The 20532-nt window shown below is 51.9% G+C and overlaps 1 protein-coding gene across 1 annotated transcript; it reads right to left on the bottom strand.

The window, feature by feature from the left end:
• Positions 1 to 41: 41 nt before the first annotated feature.
• On the bottom strand, positions 42 to 20472 carry dcaf15 (DDB1 and CUL4 associated factor 15). Its single transcript, XM_060047440.1, has 13 exons — positions 20225 to 20472; positions 19285 to 19382; positions 19004 to 19142; positions 17897 to 18003; positions 14673 to 14818; positions 8807 to 8991; positions 6350 to 6545; positions 5751 to 5842; positions 4498 to 4620; positions 4284 to 4366; positions 1465 to 1569; positions 1264 to 1379; positions 42 to 663 (listed from the first exon to the last, which is right to left on the bottom strand). Exons 1-13 carry the CDS (start codon positions 20312 to 20314, stop codon positions 608 to 610), a joined length of 1536 nt encoding a protein of 511 aa, XP_059903423.1. The 5' UTR covers positions 20315 to 20472; the 3' UTR covers positions 42 to 607.
• Positions 20473 to 20532: the final 60 nt, after the last annotated feature.

Raw genomic sequence — 20532 nt, 5'->3', positions numbered from 1 at the left:
GGTAAAAATCATGCAATTAGTTTAGACTGAAGCACAGAAAATCTTTTTTTAAATCACTTTATTTGAACAATTGAATCCCTTTTTCCTCCTAACCATAACGCAAAACGCCGCCTTCCAAACAGTGGTCGACTCAACAGGACAGTATCTCATCGTGACATCACTAGACTGATGTGCAGGTGATTGGTCGTTGCAGGATCTTCAGTGTGTGCTAGAAGCACTACGCACACTTATTTACTCCTTAAAAAAACATACATGTCCAGACCTCACACAGACACACAAGAACAGAACAGCTCATGTAATAGTACTCCTCCGCAGGTCTTCGTTCAGTCAGCTCTGTGCGGTTCTTGATCCCGCGATACGGTGCGACAGCCGGTTGAACAAGATGGAATACCAGCGGGAGGAGCCATGCAATCCCTGGACTCCGTTTACCATCTCTCTCCCCGGCTGTCATACGCTAATCCTCCGTAAGTGATGGGAAAAATGTAATTTCCCCATCAGCCGTTTTAGATAAGATCACAGCACACTGAGGTCAGAGTCAACGTGTGTTGATGTGCGTGTGCTTATGGTGTCAAGGACGCGGCCGCCGGCCAGGAGGAAAACATCTCCTTCATAACACTATCCACGTGCAGCGGTCGCTGTCCGCCAACACCTGCAGCGAGGAGCCTGCCAATCAGGGAACAGCGTTTAGATCACAAGGGGAGGGAACATTAACGACCATCGAGTCATCAGAGCGTCGCTGGTCATCAGGAGAGAGGAGAGAGGACTCACCTTTGAGCAGCGCCTCGTTGGTCATCAGGAGAGAGGAGAGAGGACTCACCTTTGAGCAGGGCGTCGCTGGTCATCAGGAGAGAGGAGAGACTCACCTTTGAGCAGGGCCTCGTTGGTCATCAGGAGAGAGGAGAGAGGACTCACCTTTGTGCAGCGCCTCGTTGGTCATCAGGAGAGAGGACTCACCTTTGTGCAGCGCCTCGTTGGTCATCAGGAGAGAGGACTCACCTTTGTGCAGCGCCTCGTTGGTCATCAGGAGAGAGGACTCACCTTTGTGCAGCGCCTCGTTGGTCATCAGGAGAGAGGACTCACCTTTGTGCAGCGCCTCGTTGGTCATCAGGAGAGAGGACTCACCTTTGTGCAGCGCCTCGTTGGTCATCAGGAGAGAGGAGAGACTCACCTTTGTGCAGCGCCTCGTTGGTCATCAGGAGAGAGGAGAGAGGACTCACCTTTGTGCAGCGCCTCGTTGGTCATCAGGAGAGAGGAGAGACTCACCTTTGTGCAGCGCCTCGTTGGTCATGCGGTTGATGTAGCGCGAGCTGCTCTCCGGGACCAACCACTTCATGACCGTGTTGACGCAGGACTTGCGGTACGAGCTCCACACACTGCCACTTGAACCCAGAGAGACAGAGTCAGTCCAGCAGGCCGAGCGACAGGAAACAGGAGAGTTCCAGGGAGTGGAGGGGCGTGGCCTACCTTGTCTGACCCTTGACCTCGGTGAGGTTGCCGACGCCCACGGTGCAGCAGAGCCCTGTGTTGAGGTCCCAGCTCACCTGCAGGTTGGAGTGGTAGGTGTTGGGCCTGGACACCGTACAGACAGACATTATGATGGGCCCTTTATCAATGAGGGGTTATAGGGTAAGACCATGAGTCATAGATATACTACATGATATAAGAACAAAGTTCTCAAACACAGGAAACTAGAGTTTCCCCAACCTCTAGTTGTAATTAAACCCATAGCTGTAATGTGGAAACCCCAGTCGATAATGTCACACTTTTCTGAGCACATAACATAATATAATAACACTATAATGTTACAACGTATAACATTTTGGTTCACCTATTACATAATGAAGCAAGCATAATAATTTTCTACTTATAAGCTGTTTTCACACGTCCTCCGCATTTTTGCCCCATTTGTATATGAGGAGGCAGTACGACGGGCTGCTGTTATACAGTAGTAAGATACTAAGAGGTCCGCACAACAACACAATACAGACTGTCACACGCACAGCACTGGACTGCAGTGAGACAGTAACAGAGTGTGTCTGACCTGCAGTGAGACAGTAACAGAGTGTGTCTGACCTGCAGTGAGACAGTAACAGAGTGTGTCTGACCTGCAGTGAGACAGTAACAGTGTCTGTCTGACCTGCAGTGAGACAGTAACAGAGTGTGTCTGACCTGCAGTGAGACAGTAACAGAGTGTGTCTGACCTGCAGTGAGACAGTAACAGAGTGTGTCTGACCTGCAGTGAGACAGTAACAGTGTCTGTCTGACCTGCAGTGAGACAGTAACAGAGTCTGTCTGACCTGCAGTGAGACAGTAACAGAGTGTGTCTGACCTGCAGTGAGACAGTAACAGAGTGTGTCTGACCTGCAGTGAGACAGTAACAGTGTCTGTCTGACCTGCAGTGAGACAGTAACAGAGTGTGTCTGACCTGCAGTGAGACAGTAACAGTGTCTGTCTGACCTGCAGTGAGACAGTAACAGTGTCTGTCTGACCTGCAGTGAGACAGTAACAGAGTGTGTCTGACCTGCAGTGAGACAGTAACAGAGTGTGTCTGACCTGCAGTGAGACAGTAACAGAGTGTGTCTGACCTGCAGTGAGACAGTAACGGTGTCTGTCTGACCTGCAGTGAGACAGTAACAGTGTGTGTGTCTGACCTGCAGTGAGACAGTAACAGAGTGTGTCTGACCTGCAGTGAGACAGTAACAGAGTGTGTCTGACCTGCAGTGAGACAGTAACAGTGTCTGTCTGACCTGCAGTGAGACAGTAACAGTGTCTGTCTGACCTGCAGTGAGACAGTAACAGTGTCTGTCTGACCTGCAGTGAGACAGTAACAGAGTCTGTCTGACCTGCAGTGAGACAGTAACAGTGTCTGTCTGACCTGCAGTGAGACAGTAACAGTGTCTGTCTGACCTGCAGTGAGACAGTAACAGAGTGTGTCTGACCTGCAGTGAGACAGTAACAGTGTCTGTCTAACCTGCAGTGAGACAGTAACAGTGTCTGTCTGACCTGCAGTGAGACAGTAACAGAGTCTGTCTGACCTGCAGTGAGACAGTAACAGAGTGTGTCTGACCTACAGTGAGACAGTAACAGTGTCTGTCTGACCTGCAGTGAGACAGTAACAGAGTGTGTCTGACCTGCAGTGAGACAGTAACAGTGTCTGTCTGACCTGCAGTGAGACAGTAACAGTGTCTGTCTGACCTGCAGTGAGACAGTAACAGTGTCTGTCTGACCTGCAGTGAGACAGTAACAGAGTGTGTCTGACCTGCAGTGAGACAGTAACAGTGTCTGTCTGACCTGCAGTGAGACAGTAACAGTGTCTGTCTGACCTGCAGTGAGACAGTAACAGAGTGTGTCTGACCTGCAGTGAGACAGTAACAGTGTGTGTCTGACCTGCAGTGAGACAGTAACAGAGTGTGTCTGACCTGCAGTGAGACAGTAACAGTGTCTGTCTGACCTGCAGTGAGACAGTAACAGAGTGTGTCTGACCTGCAGTGAGACAGTAACAGTGTGTGTCTGACCTACAGTGAGACAGTAACAGAGTGTGTCTGACCTGCAGTGAGACAGTAACAGAGTGTGTCTGACCTGCAGTGAGACAGTAACAGTGTGTGTCTGACCTGCAGTGAGACAGTAACAGAGTGTGTCTGACCTGCAGTGAGACAGTAACAGAGTGTGTCTGACCTGCAGTGAGACAGTAACAGAGTGTGTCTGACCTGCAGTGAGACAGTAACAGAGTGTGTCTGACCTGCAGTGAGACAGTAACAGAGTGTGTCTGACCTGCAGTGAGACAGTAACAGAGTGTGTCTGACCTACAGTGAGACAGTAACAGAGTGTGTCTGACCTGCAGTGAGACAGTAACAGAGTGTGTCTGACCTACAGTGAGACAGTAACAGTGTCTGTCTGACCTGCAGTGAGACAGTAACAGAGTGTGTCTGACCTGCAGTGAGACAGTAACAGAGTGTGTCTGACCTGCAGTGAGACAGTAACAGAGTGTGTCTGACCTGCAGTGAGACAGTAACAGAGTGTGTCTGACCTACAGTGAGACAGTAACAGTGTCTGTCTGACCTGCAGTGAGACATTAACAGAGTGTGTCTGACCTGCAGTGAGACAGTAACAGTGTCTGTCTGACCTGCAGTGAGACAGTAACAGAGTGTGTCTGACCTGCAGTGAGACAGTAACAGAGTGTGTCTGACCTGCAGTGAGACAGTAACAGAGTGTGTCTGACCTGCAGTGAGACAGTAACAGTGTCTGTCTGACCTGCAGTGAGACAGTAACAGAGTGTGTCTGACCTGCAGTGCTCCTCCTCTGACGAGGCGAAGGCTAGCAGCAGCAGCCCGATGTTGATCATCACCGTGTTGGTGTCCGGACAGACCTACACACACACAGATTAGGGTTAGGGTTAGTGTGGAGGTGAGTTCCCTCAGTGTGTGAGTGTGTGTGTGTGTGTGTGTGTGTGTGTGTGTGTGTGTGTGTGTGTGTGTGTGTGTGTGTGTGTGTGTGTACCTCCAGTATCACCACGTCGTAGTCGCTGAAGGAGCAGAAGAGCGGCGCCCAGACGGCATCGCTGCGGATCGCCTCGTTGATCAGATACTCAAAGTCCAGAGTCAGCTGCTCCACACACACCGTCTGGGGGAGGGGGGAGGAGGAGGGGGAGGAGGGGGGGGGGGAGGAGGAGGAGGGGAGGAGGGGGAGGGGGAGGAGGAGGAGGAGGAGGAGGGGGAGGGGGAGGAGGAGGAGTAAGAGGCGGAGGGGGAGGAGTGGCGGGGGAGGGGGTTAGACCAGGAGGACGAGGAGAGTAACAGTGTCTGTCTGACCTGCGTGCGTGCGTGCGTGCGTGCGTGCGTGCGTGCGTGCGTGCGTGCGTGCGTGCGTGCGTGCGTGCGTGCGTGCGTGCGTGCGTGCGTGCGTGCGTGCGTGCGTGCGTGCGTGCGTGCGTGCGTGCGTGCGTGCGTGCGTGCGTGCGTGCGTGCGTGCGTGCGTGCGTGCGTGCGTGCGTGCGTGCGTGCGTGCGTGCGTGCGTGCGTGCGTGCGTGCGTGCGTGCGTGCGTGCGTGCGTGCGTGCGTGCGTGCGTGCGTGCGTGCGTGCGTGCGTGCGTGCGTGCGTGCGTGCGTGCGTGCGTGCGTGCGTGCGTGCGTGCGTGCGTGCGTGCGTGCGTGCGTGCGTGCGTGCGTGCGTGCGTGCGTGCGTGCGTGCGTGCGTGCGTGCGTGCGTGCGTGCGTGCGTGCGTGCGTGCGTGCGTGCGTGCGTGCGTGCGTGCGTGCGTGCGTGCGTGCGTGCGTGCGTGCGTGCGTGCGTGCGTGCGTGCGTGCGTGCGTGCGTGCGTGCGTGCGTGCGTGCGTGCGTGCGTGCGTGCGTGCGTGCGTGCGTGCGTGCGTGCGTGCGTGCGTGCGTGCGTGCGTGCGTGCGTGCGTGCGTGCGTGCGTGCGTGCGTGCGTGCGTGCGTGCGTGCGTGCGTGCGTGCGTGCGTGCGTGCGTGCGTGCGTGCGTGCGTGCGTGCGTGCGTGCGTGCGTGCGTGCGTGCGTGCGTGCGTGCGTGCGTGCGTGCGTGCGTGCGTGCGTGCGTGCGTGCGTGCGTGCGTGCGTGCGTGCGTGCGTGCGTGCGTGCGTGCGTGCGTGCGTGCGTGCGTGCGTGCGTGCGTGCGTGCGTGCGTGCGTGCGTGCGTGCGTGCGTGCGTGCGTGCGTGCGTGCGTGCGTGCGTGCGTGCGTGCGTGCGTGCGTGCGTGCGTGCGTGCGTGCGTGTGTGCGTGCGTGTACCTGTCCGCTGTGCTCCCCAGTCACTGGCTGCAGGTTGCGTCCCTTCAAGTCGGTCACGCTGAACGGCAGCTGGACCTTATCGTCCACGTAGCCTGGAGACACGCACAGGGCCAGGGCTTACACCGGGCCTAACCCTAGGGTTAACCCTAACCCTAACTCTAACCCTGTGTAAACCCTAACACCACGCTGCTTAATACACAACCCTCCCTCTTAATACACAACCCTCCCTCCTCCGCCGTCGGACGCTGAGCTAGTGGAGGAAAACATCAATTTATCGGCAGATAAGAAATGTAAGATACTATGGGCAGCGGAATACATTTCAAATCTCCAACATATGAAAGGCGTGGCGGAGTCTGTCTCTGGAGTCGACATCACCAGACAGCGACTGAGAGCCCCCAGGACAGCGACTGAGAGCCCCCCAGGACAGCGACTGAGAGCCCCCCAGGACAGCGACTGAGAGCCCCCAGGACAGCGACTGAGAGCCCCCCAGGACAGCGACTGAGAGCCCCCCAGACAGCTACTGAGAGCCCCCAGGCAGCGACTGAGCCCCCAGGACAGCGACTGAGAGCCCCCCAGGACAGCGGGCGGATGAAGCTCACCTCCGGCCTCCGCCTCTGCTGCCCCCGGCTGCTGGAGGCAGTAGTGCAGGCGGGTGTAGTTGACGTAGCCCGGCTCCGCCCCCCAGCTCCGCCCCCGTCTCCGCCCCGGTCTCCTGGGAGGAGAACGAGGGCGGGGTCCGCGGAGACGAGGCCAATGAGGAGGAGGAGGGGGCGGGACTCTGTCCAGAGAGCCGCTCTAGAGCGCCGCTCCCCGACCGAGGTGGACGGCCCTGAGAGACGAGTCCTACTGTCCTCCCCCCCCTCCCCCCCCTCCCCCCGCAGAGCCTCCGGGCCCCCCCCCTCTCCCCGCCGGACAGAGAGGGGCCTCCTTCTCTCCTCCCTCCTCCCGCCCCCCCCCCTGGGAACGGCGGAACAGATCGGCGGCAAACTCCCGAACCCGCAGGGCTGCCTGCGCCCGGCCGGGGGAGGGGGGGGGGCGGCCGGGGGGAGGGGGGGGGCCCGGCCGGGGGAGGGGGGGGGAGGAGGAGTCCCTGGAGGAGGCGGACTCAGCGGGGGGCGGCTCCTCTGGAGTAGAGGATCTGAGAGGACTGCTGCTGGTCTGAGGAGGAGAGAGGAGAGGAGGAGAGGAGGAGGGAGAGGAGAGGAGGAGAGGAGAGGAGAGAGAGGAGAGAGAGAGGGAGAGGAGAGGAGGAGAGAGGAGAGGAGGAGAGGAGGGAGAGGAGAGGAGGGAGAGGAGGAGAGGAGAGGGAGGAGAGGAGAGGAGGGAGAGGAGAGGAGGAGGAGAGAGGAGAGGAGGAGAGGAGAGGAGGAGGAGAGGAGGGAGAGGAGAGGAGGAGAGGAGGAGAGGAGAGGAGGGAGAGGAGAGGAGGAGAGGAGGGAGAGGAGAGGGAGGAGAGAGAGAGGAGGAGAGGAGGGAGAGGAGAGGAGGAGAGGAGGGAGAGGAGAGGAGGAGAGGAGAGGAGAGGAGGAGGAGAGGGAGGAGAGGAGGAGGAGAGGAGGAGAGGGAGGAGAGGAGAGGAGAGGAGAGGGAGGAGAGGAGAGGAGGAGAGGGAGGAGAGGAGAGGAGGAGAGGGAGGAGAGGAGAGGAGGAGGAGAGGAGGGAAGGAGAGGAGGAGAGGAGGGAGAGAGGAGAGAGAGGAGGGAGAGGAGAGGAGGAGAGGAGGGAGAGGAGAGTTGGAGAGGAGAGGAGGAGAGGAGGGAGAGAGGAGAGGAGGAGGAGAGGAGGGAGAGGAGAGGAGGAGAGGAGAGGAGGAGGAGAGGAGGGAGAGGAGAGGAGGAGAGGAGGGAGAGGAGAGGGAGGAGAGAGAGAGGAGGAGAGGGGAGGGAGAGGAGAGGAGGAGGAGAGGAGAGGAGGAGGAGAGGGAGGAGAGGGAGAGAGGAGAGGAGAGGAGAGGGAGGAGAGGGAGAGGAGGAGGAGAAGGGGGAGAGAGGAGAGAGAGGAGAGGGGGAGGAGAGGAGGAGAGAGGAGAGGAGGAGGAGAGGAGGAGAGGAGGAGAGGAGGAGGAGAGGAGGAGAGGAGGAGAGAGGAGAGAGAGAGAGGAGAGGAGGAGGAGGAGGGAGAGGAGGGAGAGGAGGAGGAGAGGAGGAGAGAGGAGGGTGGAGGAGAGAGAAGGAGAGAGAGGAGAGGGAGGAGGAGGGAGAGAGGAGGGAGGAGAGGGATGAGTGTGGAGGAGGGTGAGAGAGGAGGTGAGGAAGAGAGAGGAGAGAGAGGGAGGAGAGGAGAGAGAGAGAGAGAGAGAGGGGGTGGGAGGAGAGGAGAGAGAGGAGGGGGAGAGAGAGGAGGGGAGAGAGAGGAGGAGAGAGAGAGGAGAGGAGTGAGAGGAGAGGAGAGAGAGGAGAGGAGGAGGAGAGAGTAGGGGAGGAGAGGAGGAGAGGAGAGAGAGAGGAGGAGGAGTGGAGAGAGGAGAGAGAGGAGAGAGAGGAGAGGAGGAGAGGGGGGGGTGAGAGGAGGAGGAGAGGAGTGAGGAGAGAGAGGGAGAGAGAGGAGAGGAGGAGAGGAGAGAGAGGAGGAGGAGAGAGAGGAGAGGAGGAGAGGGGGGAGAGGAGGAGAGGAGGAGAGGAGAGAGAGGGAGGAGAGGAGAGGGAGGAGAGGAGAGGGAGGAGAGGAGGGAGGAGAGGAGAAGGAGAGGAGAGGAGGAGAGGAGGAGGAGAGGAAAGAGAGGAGAGAGGAGAGGAGGAGAGAGAAGAGAGGAGGAGAGAGGAGGAGAGGAGGAGGAGAGAGAGGAGGAGAGGAGAGGAGAGAGAGAGGAGAGGAGGAGAGGAGAGGAGGAGGAGAGGCGAGGAGGAGGAGGAGGGGGAGGAGAGGAGGGGAGGAAGAGAGGAGAGGAGGGGAGAGAGGAGAGAGAGGAGGCTGCTGTTACTGTACAGTAGGATAGTGTCTAGTCTACAGTAGGATAGTGTCTAGTCTACAGTAGGATAGTGTCTAGTCTACAGTAGGATAGTGTCTAGTCTACAGTAGGATAGTGTCTAGTCTACAGTAGGATAGTGTCTAGTCTACAGTAGGATAGTGTCTAGTCTACCTGGGCAGAGCGAGACACTGCAGGCCACCAGAGAGTAGCTGGTGTTCAGCAGGATGACCTGGTCCTTCTTGAGCTGGAAGGCGGGCTGGAAGGTGGGGAAGGGGTACACCACCTGGTACCGGCTGTTCAGGACGTAGCCGTGCTCCAAACACTCGCCCCCGCCTGGATAGAGGGACCAATGAGAGAGGAGATCACAAGAAGGTTGTATATAAAGGAACCTCAGAGTCACCGATGTTGGTTTGGTAGCGACCCTGACGAGCCACTTTTAGCCCAAACCGGTTGGTTCCGGGCCTGGTTCACCCACAACTAACTAAGGACGAGTCCCTCTGACACCACGGAGCATCCCCAGCTGGCGCTGGAACGGGAACCAGTGCAGCACGCATTCAGGAGGCCTTTCTGGACCAGCAGCCATTAGGTAGAGGAAGGGGGGGGGGGGGGGTGTGTAGCTGTGTGTGTACCAGTGTGTGTGTAGCTGTGTGTGTAGCTGTGTGTGTACCTGTGTAGCTGTGTGTGTACCTGTGTGTGTAGCTGTGTGTGTACCTGTGTGTGTAGCTGTGTGTGTACCAGTGCGTGTGTAGCTGTGTGTGTACCTGTGTGTGTACCTGTGTAGCTGTGTGTGTACCTGTGTGTGTACCTGCGTGTGTAGCTGTGTGTTTACCTGTGTAGCTGTGTGTGTACCTGTGTAGCTGTGTGTGTCTCTGTGTGTGTGTACCTGTGTAGCTGTGTGTGTACCTGTGTGTGTACCTGTGTGTGTAGCTGTGTGTTTACCTGTGTGTGTACCTGTGTAGCTGTGTGTGTCTCTGTGTGTTTACCTGTGTAGCTGTGTGTGTACCTGTGTAGCTGTGAGTGTCTCTGTGTGTGTACCTGTGTAGCTGTGTGTGTACCTGTGTAGCTGTGTGTGTCTCTGTGTGTGTACCTGTGTAGCTGTGTGTGTCTCTGTGTGTGTACCTGTGTGTGTAGCTGCGTGTGTAGCTGTGTGTGTCTCTGTGTGTGTACCAATGCGTGTGTAGCTGTGTGTGTAGCTGTGTGTGTACCTGTGTGTGTACCAGTGCGTGTGTAGCTGTGTGTGTACCAGTGTGTGTGTAGCTGTGTGTGTACCTGTGTGTGTACCAGTGTGTGTGTAGCTGTGTGTGTAGCTGCGTGTGTAGCTGTGTGTGTACCTGTGTCGCTGTGTGTGTAGCTGTGTGTGTACCTGTGTAGCTGTGTGTGTAGCTGTGTGTGTACCTGTGTGTGTACCAGTGTGTGTGTAGCTGTGTGTGTACCTGTGTAGCTGTGTGTGTAGCTGTGTGTGTACCTGTGTAGCTGTGTGTGTAGCTGTGTAGCTGTGTGTGTAGCTGTGTGTGTACCTGTGTGTGTAGCTGTGTGTTTACCTGTGTAGCTGTGTGTGTACCTGTGTAGCTGTGTGTGTCTCTGTGTGTGTACCTGTGTAGCTGTGTGTGTACCTGTGTAGCTGTGTGTGTAGCTGTGTATGTACCTGTGTAGCTGTGTGTGTAGCTGTGTAGCTGTGTGTGTAGCTGTGTGTTTACCTGTGTAGCTGTGTGTGTACCTGTGTAGCTGTGAGTGTCTCTGTGTGTGTACCTGTGTAGCTGTGTGTGTCTCTGTGTGTGTACCTGTGTAGCTGTGTGTGTACCTGTGTGTGTAGCTGCGTGTGTAGCTGTGTGTGTACCTGTGTAGCTGTGTGTGTAGCTGTGTGTGTAGCTGTGTGTGTACCTGTGTGTGTAGCTGTGTGTGTACCTGTGTGTGTAGCAGTGTGTTTACCTGTGTAGCTGTGTGTGTACCAGTGTAGCTGTGTGTGTCTCTGTGTGTACCTGTGTAGCTGTGTGTGTACCTGTGTAGCTGTGTGTGTACCTGTGTGTGTAGCTGTGTGTGTACCTGTGTGTGTAGCTGTGTGTGTACCAGTGCGTGTGTACCTGTGTGTGTACCTGTGTGTGTACCTGTGTAGCTGTGTGTGTACCTGTGTAGCTGTGTGTGTACCTGTGTAGCTGTGTGTACCTGCGTGTGTAGCTGTGTGTTTACCTGTGTAGCTGTGTGTGTACCTGTGTAGCTGTGTGTGTCTCTGTGTGTGTACCAGTGCGTGTGTAGCTGTGTGTGTAGCTGTGTGTGTACCTGTGTGTGTACCAGTGCGTGTGTAGCTGTGTGTGTACCAGTGTGTGTGTAGCTGTGTGTGTACCTGTGTGTGTACCAGTGTGTGTGTAGCTGTGTGTGTAGCTGCGTGTGTAGCTGTGTGTGTACCTGTGTAGCTGTGTGTGTAGCTGTGTGTGTACCTGTGTAGCTGTGTGTGTAGCTGTGTGTGTACCTGTGTGTGTACCAGTGTGTGTGTAGCTGTGTGTGTACCTGTGTAGCTGTGTGTGTAGCTGTGTAGCTGTGTGTGTAGCTGTGTGTGTACCTGTGTGTGTAGCTGTGTGTTTACCTGTGTAGCTGTGTGTGTACCTGTGTAGCTGTGTGTGTCTCTGTGTGTGTACCTGTGTAGCTGTGTGTGTACCTGTGTAGCTGTGTGTGTAGCTGTGTATGTACCTGTGTAGCTGTGTGTGTAGCTGTGTAGCTGTGTGTGTAGCTGTGTGTTTACCTGTGTAGCTGTGTGTGTACCTGTGTAGCTGTGAGTGTCTCTGTGTGTGTACCTGTGTAGCTGTGTGTGTCTCTGTGTGTGTACCTGTGTAGCTGTGTGTGTACCTGTGTAGCTGTGTGTGTAGCTGTGTGTGTACCTGTGTAGCTGTGTGTGTACCTGTGTAGCTGTGTGTGTCTCTGTGTGTGTACCTGTGTAGCTGTGTGTGTACCTGTGTGTGTACCTGTGTGTGTAGCTGTGTGTTTACCTGTGTGTGTACCTGTGTAGCTGTGAGTGTCTCTGTGTGTGTACCTGTGTAGCTGTGTGTGTAGCTGTGTGTGTCTCTGTGTGTGTACCTGTGTAGCTGTGTGTGTAGCTGTGTGTGTAGCTGTGTGTGTACCTGTGTAGCTGTGTGTGTAGCTGTGTGTGTACCTGCGTGTGTAGCTGTGTGTTTACCTGTGTAGCTGTGTGTGTACCTGTGTAGCTGTGTGTGTCTCTGTGTGTGTACCTGTGTAGCTGTGTGTGTCTCTGTGTGTGTACCTGTGTGTGTAGCTGCGTGTGTAGCTGTGTGTGTACCTGTGTAGCTGTGTGTGTAGCTGTGTGTGTACCTGTGTGTGTAGCTGTGTGTGTAGCTGTGTGTGTACCTGTGTGTGTAGCAGTGTGTTTACCTGTGTAGCTGTGTGTGTACCAGTGTAGCTGTGTGTGTCTCTGTGTGTACCTGTGTAGCTGTGTGTGTACCTGTGTAGCTGTGTGTGTCTCTGTGTTTACCTGTGTAGCTGTGTGTGTACCTGTGTAGCTGTGTGTGTCTCTGTGTGTGTACCTGTGTAGCTGTGTGTGTACCTGTGTAGCTGTGTGTGTCTCTGTGTGTACCTGTGTAGCTGTGTGTGTACTTGTGTAGCTGTGTGTGTCTCTGTGTGTGTACCTGTGTAGCTGTGTGTGTACCTGTGTAGCTGTGTGTGTCTCTGTGTGTACCTGTGTAGCTGTGTGTGTCTCTGTGTGTGTACCTGTGTAGCTGTGTGTGTACTAGGGCTGTCAAAAAAAATGACATTTGAATGTTTGTTTGGAAAAAAATCACGAATTCGAACTATTCGAATATCTGGTTGCCTATTTTACGCAGTTGCCGTCAATATGTCAATAATGCGACAAAACCATGGTTCAAATTAGTGGGATATATATATATATATATATATATATATATATACGTCTCGTTGAGAGTGCTGGTGGGCGGCGGCTTCCTGCTGGGCATTTCCTTACTTTAAAACGAGGGACATCGCGAACAGACGGAGGCTCATTCACAAAGCAGTTAGGCGCTTGTACCGCGGGAGTGTTTTTTCACATTCAAATATTATGAGGGACATCGCGAACAGACAGAGGCTCACTCACAAAGCAGATAGGCGCTTGTGTAACCGAGCGTTGGCACTTAGATATTTATATGACAAGAATGACACAAGCGATAGTCTCGTTTACTTAGTACATATCAGAAGTCACCCAGTCACAGCGTGAGAGCTGGAATACCTATATCCAAGTACGGAAACCCAGAGGGGATAAAATACATTCGCTCTTCACAATACTAGTCTGTTACACTTGTACCGCGGGAGTGTTTTCGAATTCGAATATTATGAGGGACATCGCGAACAGACAGAGGCTCATTCACAAAGCAGATAGAGGCGCTTGTACCGCGGGAGTGTTTTTTCACATTCGAATATTAATTTTCACGTTCGAATTCGCGTTTTTGGATTCATTTCGAACGAATATTCGAACTTCGAATATTCGTTGACAGCCCTAGTGTGTACCTGTGTAGCTGTGCGTGTCTCTGTGTGTGTACCTGTGTAGCCGTGTGTGTACCTGTGTAGCTGTGTGTGTCTCTGTGTGTACCTGTGTAGCTGTGTGTGTACCTGTGTAGCTGTGTGTGTACCTGTGTAGCTGTGTAGCTGTGTGTGTACCTGTGTATGTACCTGTGTGTGTAGCTGTGTGTTTACCTGTGTAGCTGTGTGTGTACCTGTGTAGCTGTGAGTGTCTCTGTGTGTGTACCTGTGTAGCTGTGTGTGTAGCTGTGTAGCTGTGTGTGTACCTGTGTAGCTGTGCGTGTCTCTGTGTGTGTACCTGTGTAGCTGTGAGTGTCTCTGTGTGTGTACCTGTGTAGCTGTGTGTGTACCTGTGTAGCTGTGAGTGTCTCTGTGTGTGTACCTGTGTAGCTGTGTGTGTACCTGTGTAGCTGTGTGTGTAGCTGTGTAGCTGTGTGTGTACCTGTGTGTGTAGCTGTGTGTGTACCTGTGTAGCTGTGAGTGTCTCTGTGTGTGTACCTGTGTAGCTGTGTGTGTACCTGTGTGTGTAGCTGTGTGTGTACCTGTGTAGCTGTGCGTGTCTCTGTGTGTGTACCTGTGTAGCTGTGTGTGTACCTGTGTAGCTGTGTGTGTACCTGTGTAGCTGTGTGTGTACCTGTGTGTGTAGCTGTGTGTGTACCTGTGTAGCTGTGCGTGTCTCTGTGTGTGTACCTGTGTAGCTGTGCGTGTCTCTGTGTGTGTACCTGTGTCTCTGTGTGTGTACCTGTGTAGCTGTGCGTGTCTCTGTGTGTGTACCTGTGTAGCTGTGTGTGTACCTGTGTCTCTGTGTGTGTACCTGTGTAGCTGTGTGTGTACCTGTGTAGCTGTGTGTGTACCTGTGTAGCTGTGTAGCTGTGTGTGTACCTGTGTATGTACCTGTGTGTTTACCTGTGTAGCTGTGTGTGTACCTGTGTAGCTGTGAGTGTCTCTGTGTGTGTACCTGTGTAGCTGTGTGTGTAGCTGTGTAGCTGTGTGTGTACCTGTGTAGCTGTGCGTGTCTCTGTGTGTGTACCTGTGTAGCTGTGAGTGTCTCTGTGTGTGTACCTGTGTAGCTGTGTGTGTACCTGTGAGTGTCTCTGTGTGTGTACCTGTGTAGCTGTGTGTGTACCTGTGTAGCTGTGTGTGTAGCTGTGTAGCTGTGTGTGTACCTGTGTGTGTAGCTGTGTGTGTACCTGTGTAGCTGTGAGTGTCTCTGTGTGTGTACCTGTGTAGCTGTGTGTGTACCTGTGTGTGTAGCTGTGTGTGTACCTGTGTAGCTGTGCGTGTCTCTGTGTGTGTACCTGTGTAGCTGTGTGTGTACCTGTGTAGCTGTGTGTGTACCTGTGTAGCTGTGTGTGTACCTGTGTGTGTAGCTGTGTGTGTACCTGTGTAGCTGTGCGTGTCTCTGTGTGTGTACCTGTGTAGCTGTGCGTGTCTCTGTGTGTGTACCTGTGTCTCTGTGTGTGTACCTGTGTAGCTGTGCGTGTCTCTGTGTGTACCAGTGCGTGTGGTGGATGCTGCAGCTGGCGGGCTGCACTGGGTGCAGGGTGCGGCCGGGGGCATGGAGGCGATGGTGATGTAGATGTCTCTGTTGTTCTCGTCACTCATCATCAGGTTCATCAGCACCGAGCTGGAGCAGCGCGTACTGGATGATATGTACACATTACACACGGTAGTACTCATTACATAGAAACATTACACACGGTAGTACTCATTAGATAGAAACATTACACACGTTAGTACTCATTAGATAGAAACATTACACACGGTAGTACTCATTACATAGAAACATTACACACGTTAACATGCGTATTATCAATATGTGTATTATTACGGTATTATAAATATGTGTATTATGTTTTTATTATTAATATCTGCATTATTGTATTATTATTAATGTGTTTTTATTATTAATATGTGTATTATTATCTTATTATTAATATGTGTATTATTATTAGTGCTGCAGCGGATCACGGATTACCCTTGATCCGTACAGATCAACCCTCACAGTTCGGGATGCAGGTGATCTGCGGCAATTTATTTTTTTATATTGTCCGTTCCAGTGATTGGCGCATGTTTAAAGGACAATTCCGGTATTTAGCCCATTGAGCCCCCTTTCTGGATTGTCTAGGCAGTATTTGGCTCATTGAGCCCCCTTTCTGGATTGTCTAGGCAGTATTTGGCTCATTGAGCCCCCTTTCTGGATTGTCGAGGCAGTATTTGGCTCATTGAGCCCCCTTTCTGGATTGTCTAGGCAGTATTTGGCTCATTGAGCCCCCTTTCTGGATTGTCGAGGCAGTATTTGGCTCATTGAGCCCCCTTTCTGGATTGTCGAGGCAGTATTTGGCTCATTGAGCCCCCTTTCTGGATTGTCGAGGCAGTATTTGGCTCATTGAGCCCCCTTTCTGGATTGTCTAGGCAGTATTTAGCCCATTGAGCCCCCTTTCTGGATTGTCTAGGCAGTATTTGGCTCATTGTGAATCGCCCCTGCCTGCTTCAGAATGGCTGGCTTTGGGCATTCCCAAACCTGTCCTTAAAACAACCCTAAACGTTAGTTTCCAGAAATGTGCAACTCACCGAGTGGTTATTGGTGTTCGTTGATGTTCCTAATCAAGTATCGTAGCGACGTACAGTTTCTGTCGTTGTTTATTTGGCCTTTTGGAAATCCAATTGAAACGGAAACCGGACCGGAACCGGAAAGGGGCTGTTTATGTTTGGTTGTAGTCTTTTTGCACGGTTCTCCGTATCAATAGTAGGGCTAGAACCGAGCGAAAGACTACAACCAACCCCCTTTCCTTTTCCGGTCAACGAGCCTTCAAACAGAAATGGATTTACAAAATGCCAAATAAAACACGAAGGAAACTATTTCGCTACGATCAGTGGCGGCTGGTGATCACAAATGTTGGTGGGGCACAGTAACAGACAGGGGGTCAGGGGGTCTGGGGGGTCTGGGGGGGTCTGGGGGCTCTGGGGGTCTTGGGGGGTCTGGGGGTGTCTGGGGGCTCTGGGGGTCTGAGGTCTGGGGGTCTTGGGGGGTCTGGGGGTTCTGGGGTCTGGGGGGTTCTGGGGTCTGAGGTCTGGGGGGTCTGAGGTCTGGGGGTCTCAGGGGGTCTGGGGGGTTCTGGGGTCTGGGGGTCTGAGGTCTGGGGGGTCTGGGGGTCTCTGGGGGTCTGGGGGGGTCTGGGGTCCCCCCCCATAAAGAAAATTGAATTTAATAGATTTGATTTCCTGTATTCTGGTGCATTTTGGGGATGGCCACTTTTACCTACTATTCATTCAGATTCATAGACTACATCCTGACTTGCAGGGCCTGGACAAGCTTACACTGCATATCTACAGACCTACTTCATGGCCATTCCACCAGCCATTGCTATTTTACCCATTGAGACAAATCATGATCACTGTCCTATAGCGTCCATTTTTTGTGAGTCTCAATGTCTACTTCAAATGCAGTTATAGGAATATGGGACAGTTGCTTCATTTTGTTTATATGCTACAGGCCGAAAGACTAAATGAATATGTAACTTACTTGCTCCTTTTAAGTTTAACATTGCTTTGGGAGTCCAATTCCTCCACTGAAAAGGGTGGAAAGTGCTTACAACTCTCTGCTAGTTAGCGAACTATCTCTTCTCTACACGTAGTTGTGGTGCGCGATTGCTGCTGAGGGAGGTAACCTATTTGATTGATTCTCTGAATTTTCCAATCATGTGGTGATAACAAAAAAGAAAAGCGATACCATTGGCCTGGGGCGCACACTGGTGCGACCCGAGGGCGAATTTTCTTGCGCCAATGAAAAGCTGTCTCTGCTTGACAGACAGCAAAAAGTTAGCAAGCTTACATTGACTTCAACGTGGCCGACGCCCTGACTTGGAGGAGTGCTTTATTTCACATGACCAATAACTAGCCTAGCCCAAATCATTGCCGTTCAGACGCATTTAAATGGTTGCTGGCACTGACAAGTATATCACACAATTAAACGAGGATAAACGCTATATATTTTTGTGGATTTATTTCGTATATATAATAGTTTATTAATAGTTGGCAGATATATTCAAGTGAATATTTCACGGAGGGGCGGTGCCCTAGCGCCCCCTATTGACCCTCCGCCAATGGCTACGATACTTGATAAAAGAAAGAAGATGAAGATGTCTGCATTGCCTGGGAAGAGTGTAGACTCTAACCTCTCCCCAGGCAATGGAGACATCCTGAATTTAAAGTTGTAAATCCAGGTCTGCTGTGCTTCCTTGGACACTGGTTATTTATTTTATTTACTATCCATGTTAAAAAGAAGAAGGAATAATCCCTCAGATTGCTTTATTTTGTTTTCAAATATTTTAAGATTTTAATTATACATTGGATGGACATCTTGAGATAAGTTTTTATTTTACGTGAACACAAGCAATTTTTTTTATTATTTACTATTCTGAAATTGTTCACTTTATTTTGTTTTTACACATTTTAAGATTTTATTTAAAGTCACATTTGTCTTTTTATCTTTTTTGTTGTTGATCCGAAAATGATCCAACCCGTGACTCAAAAACTGTGACACGATCCGACCCGTGAGTTTTGTGATCCGTTGCACCCCTTATAATTATGTGTTTGTTATTATTAATATGTGTATTATTGAGTTATTAATATGCGTAATATTATGTTTTTTATTATTAATATGTGGATTATTATGTTGTTATTCATAAGTGGATTATGTCTGTTATTAAGGCCTTACTTGAATCCAAAGATGACGATCTTGGAGCGGTCGTTGGGCCATTCACAGACAGTGAGGTAGAGGTCGCTGTAGATCTCCTCTCCCGCAAACAGACGCACATGGTGTACCTGGAGAGAGACAACGGTAAGGTGAGTGGTGTACCTGGAGAGAGACAACGGTAAGGTGAGTGGTGTACCTGGAGAGACAACGTTAAGGTGGGTGGTGCACCTGGAGAGAGACAACGTTAAGGTGGGTGGTGTACCTGGAGAGAGACAACGTTAAGGTGAGTGGTGTACCTGGAGAGAGACAACGTTAAGGTGAGTGGTGTACCTGGAGAGAGACAACGTTAAGGTGGGTGGTGTACCTGGAGAGAGACAACGTTAAGGTGAGTGGTGTACCTGGAGAGAGACAACGTTAAGGTGGGTGGTGCACCTGGAGAGAGACAACGTTAAGGTGGGTGGTGCACCTGGAGAGAGACAACGTTAAGGTGGGTGGTGCACCTGGAGAGAGACAACGTTAAGGTGGGTGGTGCACCTGGAGAGAGACAACGTTAAGGTGAGTGGTGTACCTGGAGAGAGAAAACGTTAAGGTGGGTGGTGTACCTGGAGAGAGACAACGTTAAGGTGGGTGGTGTACCTGGAGAGAGACAACGTTAAGGTGGGTGGTGCACCTGGAGAGAGACAACGTTAAGGTGGGTGGTGCACCTGGAGAGAGACAACGTTAAGGTGGGTGGTGCACCTGGAGAGAGACAACGTTAAGGTGGGTGGTGCACCTGGAGAGATACAACGTTAAGGTGCGTGGTGCACCTGGAGAGAGACAACGTTAAGGTGGGTGGTGCACCTGGAGAGAGCCAACGTTAAAGTTGGTGGTGCACCTGGAGAGAGACAACGTTAAGGGAGGTGGTGCACCTGGGGAGACATAACGTTAAGGTGGGTGGTGCACCTGGAGAGAAAGACACAACATGTTAGGTTATACAGAAGTTAGGTTATTACTGTAAGAAGTGGAGGAGGGGGAGATGGATTACAAATGTCATGGTTCCTGTCTGAGTATCCAATTACAGCCCATCGCTCAGTTCCATACGTGGGGATAGAGGTGTGAATACGTTTGTGGAAAACGTCCTGTTCTCACCTGTTTGAGTCGGCTGTGGAGGTTGAACTCCCACCAGTAGAGGTGGTATGTGTAGAAGGAGAAGTCATCATCTTCCCCACAGTCACTTGTGTACGACAGAACGTAGCGGCCACATTTGGTGAAGCCGAGAAAGATGTGACTGAAAGCAAAAGGGGTGATATGAGACTTCAACATGATTCCTGGTAGACTAACACTACACAATCCGGCTCTCCTCACACAAACAGCAGACTAGCAATGCCCTAAACACCCCCACAATCACACACACACACAGACACACTGACCCAGCGCGGAGGAACTCCTCACTGACGATGTTCTTCAGAGGCACGCAGACCCGAGGCGGGAGCTTCCTGAAGAGCCGCTGGGAGAACTGACCTGACAGCTGAGGTTCAGCGTGAGATCACAGATCAGTCCACCACACGACAACAAGCTGCAACTCGCGTTCACCCACATGGAGATATCGCTATATATGTTACATTATATATATGTACAAGACATGCATATCTCTTATGTAACTTTATATATATATGACATGGATATATATATATTACTCTCAAAAGAATGGTTTGAGGTACTCTGACTGGATGAAATGCATTCTTATTTAAACAGTGAAGATTCAACTTCATTGTAAACCTGTAATGCAGCGAGGTGCTTTGTTTTATAATGTTTTAATAGTTTTGAACTGCGATGTTAGGAAGCTATAAGGTGTTAGCTGTAATGCTAACATGTTTTACTGTTATGAACAGTGATGTTAGGAAGCTATAAGGTGTTAGCTGTAATGCTAACATGTTTTACTGCTATGAACTGTGATGTTAGGACGTAAGGTGTTAGTTATATTGCTAACATGTTTTAATAGTTATGAACTGTGATTTTAGGACGCTATAAGGTGTTAGCTGTAATGCTAACATGTTACTGTTATGAACTGTAATGTTAGGACGCTATAAGGTGTTAGCTCTAATGCTAACAGCCTCCATATTCGAACTACGACTGAGACAACATGGTCAACATTAAACCAATAACCATTAGAGGATCCAACTATCGCCCGGTTAGTGTAAAGTTAACGAGTCACCGTCAGGACCAAACAAAGAGATAAATGTTCTGAACCAGCAGCTAACTTTAGCAGCTAACAGCTAGCCCAGGCAGACAGCCTGATGAACTAAACATACTTATACTGGTGGACTTCATGTCCATACTGGTGGACCTCATGAGCCGGACTAGTCCTACCTTCCCGCGGGTCAGCAGCTTCACCACATGCTCTTTGTGTTTCCTCTGTTTCTGTTTGTGGTCCTTGTCTGCTTTGGAGCTGGGCGCCATCTCCCACCGAGCTGCTGCTGGACGCTGCCTGGCCAAAGCGTTCAGACTCAAGAGGATTCAGGCTGGGGACCCCTGCAGTCTCCCGGAGGAACACCGACACCAACCACTAAATACACCTCTACCCACAACGACTGGAACTACACCATGAACTGGAACTACACCCCTTCAGTCTCCCGGAAAAACACAACTAGGATTAGAATCGCAACACTAGATAAATT

This window comes from Gadus macrocephalus, chromosome 3, assembly GCF_031168955.1.
Source record: "Gadus macrocephalus chromosome 3, ASM3116895v1".
NCBI lineage: Eukaryota > Metazoa > Chordata > Actinopteri > Gadiformes > Gadidae > Gadus > Gadus macrocephalus.
This window is presented reverse-complemented; position numbering and strand designations above follow the sequence as displayed.